Here is a 15,922-nt window from a genome sequence, read left to right as displayed (position 1 = left end):
CAGTAAACAACTTATAAAGCAATAATATTATTTGTCTTATTTAATATTTAAAAAACAGTAATGTGTGTATTCCTGTTTGAGTGGCACAATCAAACTAAGGTCCTCCTGCATTCAACCACTGAGCCAATAGTGGGCATTTGAGCACTCAATAATTTAAAAAAATATGATTTATGTGCTCAGTTAACAGTTTAATTAAGTGAAAATTAAATTTTTTTTATGTTTTCTAAAATAAGCTTTTTTATGATTACTTTGTTTGATTAGCTTGTCAATTACAAAAACTTGAATTAATGTCAACTGCCACCATGAATTTATTTTTGCTGATACTGAATGCCACAAGCATGTTTGCTGACATGTTCAATGTTTTAAAAAATGTTCATAACCTCAATAAAAGTCTATTAGCAAACATTGGTCTCTGAAATTAAATATTATTTATTGAAATGTAAAAAGTTCTTAGTTTATGGATACTGCTCTTACACCCATAAATGAGTGTGAAGAAAGATTTATTGTATTTGTTACTTATTACGAGGGTCTTCCAGAAAGTAAAGAACGTTTTGTTATAAGTCAATAAAAACAAAAGATAAGAGCATGAAAATTTATTTATAAATACTTATAAACTTACTCTATTTTTCTACAAAATCGCCGGAACTGTCAAGGCACTTGTTGTAGCGTCGCACCAGTTTTTCTATACCGACGTTATACTGTTCTGCCGCCAAGGAATGAAGCCACGTTTTTACTCCTTCTTTGAGGTCTTCGTCACCCAAAAAGTTTTTTCCGCCTAAAAACACATTCAACTTTGGAAACAAGTGATAGTCACTCGGAGCCAGATCTGGACTATACGGAGGGTGTCCGAAGATTTGCCATTTGAAAGAATTGAGTTCTGCTTTGGTTCGTGCACTGCAATGAGGCCGAGCATTGTCGTGGATCAGCACCACTTTCGACGACAGCATTCCGCGTCGTTTGTTCTGAATAGCGCGGCGAAGCCGATGCAAGGTCTCGATGTAGGCCTCTGAGTTGATTGTTTCGCCTCTCGGCATGAACTCCACATGGATTAGGCCTTTTCGGTCCCAAAAAACTGTTGCCATCAATTTCCTGGTGTTCAAATTTGGTTTTTCTTTCCTGTTTTTTGTTGGTGAATTCGAGTGATGCCATTCCATTGACTGGAGCTTTGTTTCCGGGGTTCGATAGGAAACCCAAGTTTCGTCACCCGTTACGATGCGGTCAAGAAACGCATCACCTTCTTCGTCATACTGAGTCAAAAACTCAAGAGCTGCTCCCATCCGTTTAGTCTTGTGGACATCAGTAAGAATCTTAGGCACCCAACGAGCACACATTTTCTGATAACCAAGACGTTCAGTCACTATTTCGTGCAAAAGCGACCTTGAAATTTGTGGAAAAAATTCCACTAGACCACTCAAAGTGAAACGACAGTTTTGTTGAATTTTTCCATCAACTTTCGCTGCCAACTCGTCAGTAACGAGTGACGGCCTTCCACTTCGTTCCTCGTCGTGCACATTAGTTCGACCTTCCTTAAATTGAATGCACCATTTTCTCACTGATGACTCGTTCATCGCATTGTCACCGTAAACTGCCTTAATTTGCCTATAAATTTCAATAGGTCGAACATTCTGTGCATTCAGAAACCGTATCACACTACGCAGTTCACACTTGGCGGGATTTTCAATTAACGCCGCCATTTTAAACTTTCACAGGAGACGCAAACGTGACCTCACGGTACCGCTACTCAGCTCACACTGAGGCAGAAGGTGTGGCTAACGAACAAGCTATCTACCGCGGTGGTGGGGGAACTGCGCCGCCCGTGATGCGCAATCGTTCTTTACTTTCTGGAAGACCCTCGTACAATAAACATACAAATCTAATATACGTGCCTTAAGACATTCTGCGTTCATTTTCACAAATACACTGATTTAAAACTTGACAACTCATGAATTGTTAGATAATGTGGCTTGAGAGACTTTGGTAACCCTTATAATGAAATAAAACCTTATTAGTGTGGATAAAATTGAAGAATAAACTGGTTTATCCATACCATGAAAGCCCCCAGTAGTCTTCAGCTATAACTTCTAATTTAATTGATAAAGAAGCTAATCTCATTGTTTCTACTCACTACATCATTTTTAGCCGCATAGAGTGTATAACCTGTGGTGATTTAATCATAACATGTACACCCAAGATGCTCTGGCATCAGATCAAAACCAGAGAGAGAAATTAACTAATAACCCTCATAGCAACTATTTGAAGTCAGTTATAACTTATAAATAATGTGTGTTTAAATAAACTAATCGATCCCTTTGACAAATTCTAATAAATCTATTTTTAATTTTTAAATGACTGTATTCTATAGTTTGATATGCTCTCGTTTTAAAAAACTACATGAAAGAAACATGTATAATTTATACAATGTTTTAGGCTAATAAAAGTAAATAACCATCCTATTGTAAAAGTCTGTGACGTTTTTTCAATTATTCATAAGTGTAAATTAGTAGTTTATGAACTTGGGGAGACCAATTAAAGAAAAAAACTAAGATTTATTCTATCACACACATTCACAACATTCTATCTTACCCGGGCACTCTGATTAACAGTCGACTCAGACTGCAAGACAGTTTTAATGATCAAGTTAAAGGTCAATTAATATCGTTGATAAGTGAGTCTTAGTCAATCATACCAGTATAATAACTTCTGTGTTGGTATGTTCTCTGATTTTAGTCCCCTTTCTTTTATTCATGAGTAAATATTTATATCATATTATAGATTTTTCTTGCTTCCAGATGCAAGCATTTATAGAATCACATAATTTGGTTCAAATGTAAGTAAAGATGTTACTAAGTAAGATTGTTTATTAACGTATTATTGTGTGTTCTAAATAGGCAGCTCCTGCTGATAATGTAAACATGATAAGACCGTAAATCGCGTAAATTTAAATGGATTTTGATTCATGACACAATGACCAAACTACTGGTAAAGATATCACATAGTGGCATTATTAAAGTTATAAATAGCACTGAATAGTCTTTTGTAAATAATTTATGAATTTCATATTTTTTTTAATTGAATTTAACAAGAAAAATATGAAGAGCCCCATTATTTTGATCATAAATGTTTCATAGAATTTGGAAAATAAACATCCACCTTATTGATCAATTCATTTTCGGTAAAGTTAAGGAGTTTATAATAATGTCCTCTAGAATACGGTAAAAAACTATTAATTTTAAAGTGTAATAATCAGCTTTATCTTTTTGGGGAGAAGAGAACAAAAAGTTTTAATCATTCATTTAGATAGTATAGTTAAAATATAATCAGATTTAGTTAGAGAATCCTTTTAATTTGATATCACACTCAAATATATTTTAATACATTATATTGTTGTTTCAAATTTTTTCAAGTTTTTCAATATTAGGAGTAATTTTTGCAGTTTAAACCTCTAGTTAGTAAGTACAAATTTTATAAAAAGAAAGGTTACATACCTTTTCCATTGCCAATCCTACTTTTTTATTTTTGGATCATCAAAATAAAAAAGTTGGATTGACAACGGAAAGGTAAGTAAATTTGTTCATTCAAAGTATAAATCCTTGAGGCAAAACATGTATAGAAATTTTCGTAAAAAAATTAGGACCTTTTGATATCTGTAAAAAGATGCATGAAGTATTTGATACTATTTTAATATTATTTAAACTGAATAAATATTTAAATTGTTTTTATTTAAAATGATTTTTTGCTCCCAAATACATTCAATTATTGAGTTAGGTGTACAAAAACCAGTGTATAATACCTCTGTCCTCTCTTTCCCCACACCAAATGTGGATCAAATTGAAATATCTTTGTTTTATGAGCCAAAAGAAATTATTCTGGATTTTATTGGTGGTATAAGACAAAGGACCATCTGAATTTTTCTGGTTAAATGAGCCAAAGGCCCATCAGAACTTTCTGGTAATGTGAGCCAGAGAACTACCTACTCTCTAGTTCTATGTTTCTAACTCAATGAGAAGTTCCATTTTCTTTGTGCCAGGAAATTTGATAACATATTCATATTTATATGATTGTAATACTTGTTCACCTTCATTATATAATACAGATTATCATAATTGCAATAATCAAAAGTAATATTAATGTATGAAGTCCAAAGAGTCAGGCACACACACATATTACAACCTGTTTCTTTTGCTGTGTAATAGTCTGTAACCTTTTTAAAATAATTTGGATTAGTGGTAGAATTTTTGCCAATTTTATATATATATATAAATTTTTCTTGAAATACCAGACGAGATATCATTTAGTATAATATTCTTTAATCATGGGAAAGCAATAACTTGACAGTTGCCTTGTTTCAGAAAGTGGACTACATTTCCTACCTGAGCAATTTTGACCACTTGTACGAGATCCCCAAGGAACGCAAGAATGCAGAGTATCGCAAGTATCTTCACGCTCTGCTTGATTACCTGCATGGCTACATCGCCCGAATCAAACCACTGTTTGATGTGAATGCAGAGATGGAAAATGTCATGAAAGACTTTAACGTTGCTTGGGAAAGCGGTTCGTTCCCTGGATGGCCTGTAGGTTTAAATCAATTTTATGGTTTACACAATCATATTTCATAAAATATTTATCCAACCAAAACATGTTATACAAATTGTCTATTTAATAGGCTTAAATATTTTTTAAAGGCTCCAAGCTTCTTGTCTGAACATTTTGTGTGCTTATCAGATCTAGGCTTCACTATTATCTATTCTTGTATATCAAACATTTCTTTACTAATCCATGTAATATATTTTACTCTGTCAGTGAATCATTCACATTCCGTTCTCTTTTTTTATGGACAATATCATGGAGATTGATTGTCAAGTGTACTATTGATGATAAAAATAATGTTTATTTTTTTTTTTTCAAAAGTATATAAATGAGTACATAAACATTTCTTTAGTATCTGTACAAAATACTATTTTGTAACTACTAATTTTTACTTATATATATATATATATATATATATATATATATATATATATATATATATATATACAAGTAAAAATTTCTTTACTTCAAGGTTTTAAAGCTTAGTGAACCAATAAACACTGTTGATTAATAATGTAAGTAAAAATAATTATTAATATTGTTTTCCAAGAGTAACTTTTATAAATGAACTGTTTTAACTACAGAAAGAAACTGGCAGTGTGTTGACCAATGTCGGAGCACATCTCGATCTATCAGCGTTCTCGTCTTGGGAAGAACTGGCCTCTCTGGGGCTTGATAGGCTGAAGTCTGCTTTGATGGCCTTGGGTCTCAAGTGTGGAGGGTAAGTTGGTTCATTTATATTTGATACAATCCATCTAATATGCTTAAGCTGAGTCAAATTGTTTTCACTTATTTCATGTATGAAAAATTAATATTTCTAAAGTATTAGTGGCTTTTGTTACAGATTGAAGTTGTTAGGTGATAACGTTTTGTAATCATTGGTTGAAAAAAATATTGAAATATAAACTTGACTTATGTTTTGATTCTTTAGCTATTCTTCCAGTAATTGGATCACAATAACTTTATAAGCAATCTACAAAATTAATTCATTAATTAACCCATTGCGGATTGTATTGTTTTGGCGCGCGGGCACGAATTAATTTACGGTCAGCGGCCGCACGAACAGCAATTTTGCGCCACATCGTATCGCTCGCTATTGTATACTACAAAATTCAGCTGTGAAGGTATTCGTTCAGATGGAACATGGGCCTGCTGGGGTATCCGTGGTGTAGGAACAATAACACGTGAGCAAGGTTCCGGGGTGGCAGGGATGATGTCTGAATCATAGTCTAAATAAAGTGGCTCGGGCGAACCGATTACAACATCCAGGCCATTGTCTAGACTAAACCCGCTAACATGTACGTCTGCGTCGTTTAGTTCTGTGTCACTAACCTCAAAGTATTATAATAACAGCTGAGGGAAACAACCAATCAGAAGTGCTAAAAAGCAGAGAGTAAACTCATATGAATGATTTTTCAACTTCGACATACATTGCGATCTGTAGGATATTTATAAAACTGTTGAAAACTCTAAACGTAGACCGTTGTTAAACACTCTTAGTTGACAAGTGAAGACAATCGCCCGATCTATCAGACATTAATAGAACTATTTGGAGGGAAACTTAAACGCAGACCGCTTTTGCGACCTGAGCTCGTCAACGTGCCGTTAGGCCCGGCCGCTGCGTGACGAGCACAGCTCGTCAGTGATCCGCAATGGGTTAATGTTTTGAGTCCATCAGTGTTGCAAATGTTGACAATGTAAAAAGGCATACAAAAAGTTCTGTTAAGAAAGTCTACTATTCATATTTCGATGATATTAAATATTTTATTTAATCAATCCGGCCATTTAACTGTGTCATTTTATATGACTGGTTGCAAAATATTCACATATATGACTCTTATATGTGTTTCTTCCTCTTTGCCTGTGAATTATGACAATATTTTTTCTGACAACTGACATAGTGATCAAATACACATGACATAGTGCATGATTTTTGTATCGTTTACCACATGTAAAAATAAATACCTTATAAACTATGTGTTTTTTATTTTTACTCAGAATTAAATGCTCTTTCTTTTTTATATTTTGGATTTTGCATATCACTAACAACAACAATTTTACAAATCAAAAACTTTGAACTAAATAAAAAAAAATGTTTTCATGAAGAGGTAGAGTAAGGATTTAAAAAAAAAATTATATTATGTGAAAAATGTTCCTTGAACAATGCTGAATAAAAAAATATATAATGTGACATAGGTACTTTATAGTAAACATGTAATAATAAAATAAATATAAGGCAATGTATGAAGTACTAAAAACACTCCACCACTGACAGAAATATAACCGCCAATTCCAGGGTTAATATTTAATTTAAGATTCAAGTACAAATATCATTGCAGTGCAAAATACTTATACAACAGTTATATATACCAGAAGAAAATATAAGGAATTTTTTAATGTAAATTACATGTACTGTGTACATGTATCTACATTATTACGACAGCAACAAATATGTTTTGAAAGAAATATAATTGGATAAAGAAGAAACGTAATTTATATTGCAATCCAAATACACTTTTTAAGAAAATAGCTGTTACTGTAGCTGAAAATGTGACTGAGTGAAGTAAAAGTATTGTTTACCATCCGATACTTAATTGGGGGTTTAGTGTAATGTAATACAATGTGTATTGTCCACAGAACGCTGGAAGAAAGAGCACAGAGGTTGTTCAGTACAAAGGGAAAGAAGGCCCTGGACCCAAACATGTTTGCCAAGAGCAAGCCTAGCAAGAGTGGCAGATCCCGGGACAACGAGAGACAAAGAGACATTGCATCGCTGGAAGCTCAAGTGTACAGGTACAGATTACAACATATAAATGACTAGGATATTAAGATTAGCTTAAACTGCGTGTAAGCTCTCTCCATAATTTATTATATAGTCCACAGCAATTTCCATTTGAAACTGATATTTTGTAAGAATATTGTTTAAAATATGACAAGGTTTTTCATGATTTTCTTTTTATTTATTTTATAAGTCTATTTGTTGATTGTTTGTTTCAAAACTCTTTACTTTATTTAAAAAGTGCAATCTTAACATTTTGCGTGCACTTACTGTGTAACATCAAAATATAAACCGGTTCACAGGGCTTCCTGTCGTATAAATAGATATATAGTGTCAGACCTATGCTTTTTAGGGGAAAAATAACACTTAAATTCTTTAGACCAATTAATAGTTTTAAAATCAAATAGCATTTTATTATTTAACCTTAGTAAATCTAAGAAAAAATTGGATGTTGGCAGGTTGTCAGAAGTAGTGAGTGAGCAACGAATGGCAACGAAGGAGAATGTACAGCGTAAGCAGGCACGCACTGAAGGTGAGAGAGATGATTCGGATGCAGAAGCTAGTGCCTCTGATACTGATGATGAGGACGAGGATGGTGTCCCATACAACCCCAAGAATTTACCTCTTGGTTGGGACGGCAAAGTAAGAACTAGCCTATAGTTATTTTTAGTTATGCATCATAATTGAGTGTGGGTTTTATAACTGTTAAATCTGTAGGATTTAATGACTTCATTGCAGTTTTAATGAAAGAAGTAGGATATTGCAAGAGATTGTGTATTGTTGGAACTTGAATTTCTGTATGAAGATAATGAATATAGAAATATGCTTCAAAGAAGATACTGTTTTCTGCAAACAGTGTGTTATGTTTGTATTTATTTAAAATCATTTTACTTTTCAAGAGTACAGTTAACTCTTAAGAGATTAAACTTTTCAAAATGGGGATTGTTATGAGCTCGCTTCCTAAAAAATTAATGTAGGTCTGATATGGTATAATATAAAGGATATGGTTTAACAATGGTTAAATATGGTTATGTTGCCACCTGGTCTTCAAAGGGTTAAAAATTATTGTGATGTATCACATAAACAGTCAAACAAGATGTGTAACATTTACAGCATATAAACATTTACGAGAGCCAACGTAATATAAAGTTTGTAAAAGTTACCTTCTTTAAAAAGCTCTATGAAGAACAAAACTTTCTTCTGTATATTATAGTGTTTGTATAAAAATAATTGTAAAGGGTGCAAAGTCACAAGATGGTCTTTTGATAGTAAAACAAGATACAAATTCAAAGTATTATGCCAAATATTAGATAGTAATTTTCAAGACTTCAGCATGGTTTCACATGATAATATGAACCTCGTGTAAGTGGTTTCATATGAACAATGTTTTTGTAGACAATATTCCTACACCCATCTATGGGCGGCAGTTAGCACTATAATATCTAGTTGTCTTACTAGATACTAGACGATTCACTCGCATCTTTTTGTCATTACAATTTTTAATTTTTTTATTCAGCTGGTTTTTATAAAGGTAGCCTTGTAGTCCCTATGAATCATTGTGTGAGCAACACTTTATAGTAATCAGCTGTTTTAAAACCGAGCAAAAAATCCTCTCATATGATCAACATTGAAACTTAGAAGTCTGTGGGACAGAGCCCTATTGCTAGGTGTGTTTTAAATCAGAACAGGCACATGTAGAGAGTGCCTGATAGCTTTCAATTGATAAGAAATATGTATATAAAATAATAGTTTTAGATACCTAAAATTGCTGTACAAATATCAAGAAAACTAATATGTTAGAACACACATAGCAACATTGGATGTTTTATCTCTTTCCATGAAATAACCCAATTTATTATTTTTCAGCCCATACCATACTGGCTGTACAAGTTGCATGGCCTCAACATCAGCTACGTCTGCGAGATTTGTGGCAACTTCACATATAAAGGACCTAAAGCTTTCCAGAGACATTTTGCTGTAAGTACAATAAAATTGTAGCAAGTGGTAATAGTCATACAATTAATTAACACAATTGTATCTCTTACCGTACTCATCAAGCAGCCTGAAATAACTTATCTTGTAGTCAGTATAATAGGCAATAAATGTTAGACATTCTTTGAGAACAGAATATGTGTAAATAAATAAGTACCATGCAACATATTATTTTTATCCTGTGAGTGCTTCTTTCTTGAGGTGGTCTGATAGATGGTTGAAATAAGCAGCTTAGTAAACCTGAAATGTCAAGTGGATATATCAGCTTTACTCTTGGCGGCTTGTAGGATCACAGTTGGATAGTTTCTTCATTGCTTTTTTAAATATAGCCATATATTTCACATTATTAACTCAGATTCTGTTCCATTTGTTCTGCGGTCAATAAAGTACATAAGCACATCCTTCCAGTCACATATTTTGTAGATCTTGCTTTTAGATGTCATGTTCCATTATTAGGATGTCTGGACATTATTCAGGAAGTGGGTCAGCCCTAGACCTTAATACAGGCCTGACTCCTGATACTGTGATGTCACAAGACCTATACGACTGCTTCACTTCATTCAATGGGAATAAGCGAGTGTTCGGCCTCATAACTGTTAATATTTTGCAGTTTTTCTTTTGAAATTAAAGATAATTAAATGCAATACTTGCTGGAAACATTTTGACTTTTTAAGAGTAGTTTGTTTATTAAAATAGATTATATTTTAACATTAGATTTTAAAATGACATACATACTTTGTAAACCTTTACAGGACAAAAGAGTTTTAAAACAGGCAATTAATAACAGATAATTTTTTTGTTTATAATCAATCAGCTGTGATTTAAATAGAAGGAGCATCCAGCCTGGCCTTAGACAGCACAGCTAATTTATTTGGGGGCAATTTTTATTTTTGTGTAGGATGGTGCTATTTTATCTTTGAATTTTTAATTCAAGGTTCAGTAATTTTAGATTTTAAAAAATTAGTAAATTATTGTCTTACTACTGTATTACTTTGTTTAACCCATTAACCTACATCGACGAAGCCAATCCGCCGCGAACCCTGCCATACTTCAACGGAGCGCTTCCGCGGCAGTAATAGTTCACTTTAAACTCGACAGATAGCTGCACTAATCAAACTATGTTTCGTTTCTATGGTTACTTGTTTGTTTAGAACAATATTTGTTTTCATTAGTTGGCTAAACTGACGTAAGCAAAGAATAACAGATGAATTTATTCCATATGATACTGTTGTTGTTAGTGTCCGTAAACATGGTTGGTAATAGTCATAGTCATAGTCATAGATCTTTATTCAAAGCTGTAATATTATAAATACAGTCAGAATAGTGTCACAAATACAGATAGACTAATATCATCACAGATACAGGTTAACCTATCTAAAATCTTATGTTAACTTAACATAAATATTGTTAATTTAAACAACTAAAATCAATGTAGAATCTTGGAGCATTGGAAAAACTATTTATTGTAGTATCACTAGATAAAGGAATACGACATTTTCCAAAATATAAAATTTTTTATTTTGTGCAAGGCCTTTCTGAATCAAAGATTCCATCATCAGGCACTTCACAAATAATCAAATGTTTACATTTTTGTAATAATAATTAATTTTATAATAACATATGGTAAACAATTTGGATGTATGGTTAGCCAGTATCAAATATTTAATCAGAATTTAATTTTTTTATAAATTGAGATGAGAGTAAAACTGAATTTTGAATTGGTCCGTCTTCATTATTGATAATTTTTTCTTGATTTATGGTAATGTAAAATGTTTCCCAAGCATTTAAGTGTGTTGTGTTTGTAACTTCTTTTAATAATCGTAAATTTTTATTAGAGATTGTGTGTCCAGATTCAATACAGTGATTCGCCACAGCAGATTTTTCATTTCTTCCATATTTTATGTGTGCAAAGTGTTCTTTGAATCGTGTTTTAATGTTCCTTTTAGTTTGGCCAATGTACAATTTATCACAGTCGTTGCATTTAATTTCATAAATTCCTGATTTGTTTTCGAATGTGGTTTTGTTCTTGGGATTTCCTAATATTTGTGATAATAATTTGTTGTTTGTTTTATAGATTTGTTTGTATGTTTTGAAAGAAGAAATGAAAAAAAAAAAAAAAAAAAAAAAAAAAAAAAAAAAAAAAAATGAAGACGGACCAGTTCAAAATTCAGTTTTACTCTCATCTCAATTTATAAAAAATTAAAATTAAATTCTTATTAAATATTTGATACTGGCTAACCATACATCCAAATTGTTTACCATATGTTATTATAAAATTAATTATTATTACAAAAATGTAAACATTTGATAATTTGTGAAGTGCCTGATGATGGAATCTTTGATTCAGAAAGGCCTTGCACAAAATAAAAAATTATATATTGGAAAATGTTGTATTCCTTTATCTAGTGATACTACAATAACTAAAATCAACTCAATTTTTATTTTTGTTTAATGGCCCAAGGTTACGTGACACTAAAATAGATCGTTTTATGAACGATTATGATTATTGTAATGAAGAATTCAGTAACGTTAGTGATGAATCAGAGGTGGAATGGGATCATGTGACACGGAAACAGTTTGAAAATGTTCAGTGCCGCTTCACATGGACGTATGCTTAGAGGCATATCACACTGTTGTGAACTACTAAGGTGTTGTGAGAATTCTATATAATGATGTGTGTGTGTGTGTGTAAAAATGGTATATAATATAAAAACGATATAATTGTGTGTAAATATACTATGAAATATACAAAACTCTTTTGGTGTGTGACTTCTAGCATATATATTTTTTTTATTAATAAATTTATGTTATTACTGGTATATTATAGGTAACATCTCGTAATACCTTCATTCCGTTTTTTTTATGCGGAGAGTTTTAAATGGTAGGTAAGCTCAAGAAAAACACTGCTACAAAATCTTTTTTGAAAACAATGATTTACTAGAAAGTTACAGCTAAATATCTGCACGCCTAAATAATAGGCAAAAATAATGGATTTCCTTGGCCCTACTGTGTGCTAAAATATTAGTAGGTGGATGGGTTAAAAGCATTAACCCTCTTCCAGACAAATTGTGGTGGCCAGCTCCACTTGTAGTTGGCACTATTCAAGACTGTCTGTGCGATAATAATTGTAGAATGTTCATTCTTTGTTTATGCTTGTACTAGCAGTTCCCTGTCTGTGGCTTCGCTCGCAATTTTGTAGGTTAGCTCCTGTATGAGCACTTGTGGTTCGAGTGAATTATATTTCCGGCACCAATGTTGAATTTGCCTTCTTCCCACGACAAAGAAAACATTTTTAAAATTGTATGTTTATGGTCATTGTAACGATCTTGATATTTTTTGTTCCATAGCTGATTTCCTCGTCTTTCCTGATCCATAAAATATATGTACATACTTAGCTCTGAGAACTCTACTTTTGTGAAGACAAGAAAAATAGTAGTCACAACAGTCTTTGAAAGTATGGACTATATTGTATCTTATATCTGCACTGCAAACATTTACCCACATGCGTTGCACATTTATAACCACTGCTGGTTCAAGTCAATTATATTTTCGATGCCACTATTGAGTTTGCCTTGTGGCTACGGTCCGGCAGATACACCAAAAAGTTTATATTTATGGCCATTGTAATGTACTTCGTTTTTAGTAAGTTTTGTTTCATAGTTGATTTTGCCTTTGATTCCCGATGAAGAAAATATGTATCACAGATCAGAGAAGCTTACAACTGTCAAAAAAAGAACTAAGTTGCCACACCGTGGCACTGCACATTTTCATGGTGAAGTTCCCAATTCTTCGCAATGGCTCGTCGCATCGCACATGTGTTACATGATTTCGCAGGCATGTCAATACTTGTATATAAAATGCAGCATTTACGGCCGTTCCAGTAGGCACGAACTCCTTGTGAACAACGTCTGTCAGAGTCCAAAACCCTTTTCACTTTGGCCTCCTGAGCATCGGATTGAGCAGTCGGATTGTCTTTGACAAGCTCCCGGCCTTCCTTAAACATTTAGTGCCACTCAAAAACTCTGTGCGGCTTAACGCATCATCCCCATAAGTCTGTTTAATGAGTTCAAGGGTCTCAAACGCAGATTTCCCAAGCTTAATATAAAACTTCACAACGTAGCATTGCTTAACAGTCTGCTCCATCGACTACTGCGTGGCGCACTGCAACCGACACAGACTGGTGTCATAGTTGTACTGTACAAATCTCAAACTGACTCTGGTGTTTAAATCTTACAGTGTAAAAGTAAAAACTACACAAAAATAAAAAAAATCATTGAATGCTGACATTTTGCTATGTTATATTTTGACTACTTCTATAGTATATAATAATGACATACTAACCAACAAAAAATTTTGTTTTAAACTTTATGATATTCTCAAGTTGTCAGTTTTAATGATTAAATCACAGAGATGTGAAAATAATTTGATTTAAAACCAAGTACTAAAGGTACTACCAAATGTTTACCAAACAGTAATAAAATTGTTACGTAACAAAATCCCGTTGTTGTGTACTGAAGTAATCTTTGAAAAGGAACGTAGTTCTCAGATTTATTTGATCATGTTCTTACATAATTTTTAATGTTTATTGAACATAACATGATTGTACTATTTAAAAAATGTAATGCTGTTAATATTTATCAAAAAGATATATTTTATAACTATTAAATACGCAAAATTAATGTTTATTTCCTTTTAAATTTATATTACGGCTAATTTACTATGAATGTGTCAAATTCATGTTCTTTGTAAAAGACTAATATAATGCAGTAATACTTTCAATACACTTATCTCAACATGTAAGTAAGCTACAGATTCGCTTTTATTTTAATGGATATAAAATTCTAAAATACGTAGTTAAGAAATTTAAGACAGTTTAACATGTCCTTCAAGTGTAAACAATTTAATTATTAAGAACCAAAACTGTTAGTATTATTTAATTTCTTATATCATCCTTTTATTTGCAGGAGTGGCGGCATGCTCATGGGATGAGATGTCTAGGCATCCCCAACACTGCTCACTTCGCTAATGTTACCCAGATTGAAGATGCACTAGCTTGTAAGTAGTTTACAGTGACACAAATCAGTTAGTTCACTTCTGTTAGTCTTTTAATCCTTTTAGAACCAGATGAACATTTGATATGTGAAAAGAAAATGTTTCTGTATTCTTCCCACACAATAACAATTCACTCTGTAAATTTGTAATTTTTTTGAAAAAAAAAATCATACCCATACAATTATTTACTCAACAGCCTGGTTTAGCTGTAAAGTGCTGGACCATTCTACTCTTTGAAAAAAACTTATTGAAGGCTAAGTAAGGTCTTTATAGGATTTTTGGAATATTTTTCAATTTGGGAAAATGATAGTAACATTTATTGCTTTTGGCTATTTATGTTGCGTACAATCCTGTTGAGATTAATAATTTGATTGGTTATTATCTTTCTGAAGGATAAACTGATTTTGAGTTTTGTGAAGATAGTTCTATCAATGAAAATAAATTTATTTAAGGAAATAAATAAAAAAAAAATAAAATAAAATTGATTTTGCTTATTAATTATTAAATACAATTTTGTTTCAAACTTTTCATACATATGGTATAATTAAATCCAAATTAGCACACTTTTTAATATAAACCTAAAAATAATAATACAATTTTTTCTATTTCATTTCAGTGCCACGCACACTCAATTTCCATTTCTCTGAAATAATAAAGTACTTAAAATCAGAACAATTTCTTTGTAATTGGCTTATATTTAGGCATTAGGCATTAAAAACAGCTTCTCCTGAATGAAAATGAAAATACATTTATCTGCTTACAGTATGGGAGAAGCTTAAGGTACAAAAGCAAGAAGAGAGGTGGCAGCCGGAGCAAGAAGAGGAGTATGAGGACTCTCTGGGGAATGTTGTGAACAGGAAGACATATGAAGATCTCAAGCGACAAGGCCTACTGTAAAGTTCCAGGATGATGCTGAAATATTTCATTTATAGTGAACAATGAAATGGAGAACATACCTTATCACTCTCAAAGATATTTGTTAGAATAATGATTAATAACTTGGATGTATTTAGTCTTAATAATAATAGAAAATTATTGTACAGTTTTGTATAAACTTAAGTATCTTTTGTTTTTAATACTATTTCATTTTGCTGCATCATTCAGAAAATGTAATACAGTTTTGCGATAAATGTTTGAGTTAATTGTGTAAAGTCTTATAAGGTAAGGTTCTTTATAAGGTTTTTATAAAAACAACATGGTTCTGCACATCTCAATAAAAATCATTCTTCCTTGTATTTTTAATATGAAAAAGGATTAAATCTACAAAGATAATGATTTAATAAAAAGATTTTCTATAAACATAATAATTTATTTACATATAAAACTATAAGGTTAAAACAGCTCTCTGAGTTATTTTTTCTCTTCTTCTTTTCTTCCTTTCCCTTTCTTTTCGTTCAACTGTAGCATCTTTAAAGAGATGAACTCCTTCCCTGGCCTCCATTTCACGTTGCAAGAACAACATACCATGGTAATTTGTTCCTATTAAGTCCTAGAACAACATAATCACATTAG

The 15,922-nt window shown here is 32.2% G+C and overlaps 2 protein-coding genes across 2 annotated transcripts in view; one reads left to right on the top strand and one right to left on the bottom strand.

Moving 5' to 3' along the window:
* The first annotated feature begins 2,048 nt into the window (after positions 1-2,048).
* LOC124360976 (splicing factor 3A subunit 3) lies at positions 2,049-15,752 on the top strand. The gene is made up of 9 exons (XM_046815012.1): positions 2,049-2,061; positions 2,671-2,708; positions 4,350-4,571; positions 5,172-5,308; positions 7,225-7,380; positions 7,825-8,008; positions 9,233-9,343; positions 14,323-14,413; positions 15,174-15,752. The coding sequence occupies exons 1-9, from the start codon at positions 2,049-2,051 to the stop codon at positions 15,305-15,307; spliced, it is 1,086 nt and encodes a 361-aa protein (XP_046670968.1). The 3' UTR covers positions 15,308-15,752.
* The window catches only part of LOC124359094 (WD repeat-containing protein 3), a 40,542-nt gene continuing 40,323 nt past the window's right edge, over positions 15,704-15,922 (bottom strand). Inside the window, exon 15 of the mRNA XM_046811530.1 lies at positions 15,704-15,899. Coding sequence (XP_046667486.1) covers positions 15,735-15,899 — 165 coding nt within the window. The 3' untranslated portion in view covers positions 15,704-15,734. The remainder of the gene's footprint in view (positions 15,900-15,922) is intronic.

The sequence above is a fragment of the Homalodisca vitripennis genome, chromosome 4 (genome assembly GCF_021130785.1).
Source record: "Homalodisca vitripennis isolate AUS2020 chromosome 4, UT_GWSS_2.1, whole genome shotgun sequence".
Lineage (NCBI taxonomy): Eukaryota > Metazoa > Arthropoda > Insecta > Hemiptera > Cicadellidae > Homalodisca > Homalodisca vitripennis.
Note: the sequence above shows the minus strand (reverse complement) of the source record. Positions and strands in the feature narration are given on the sequence as shown.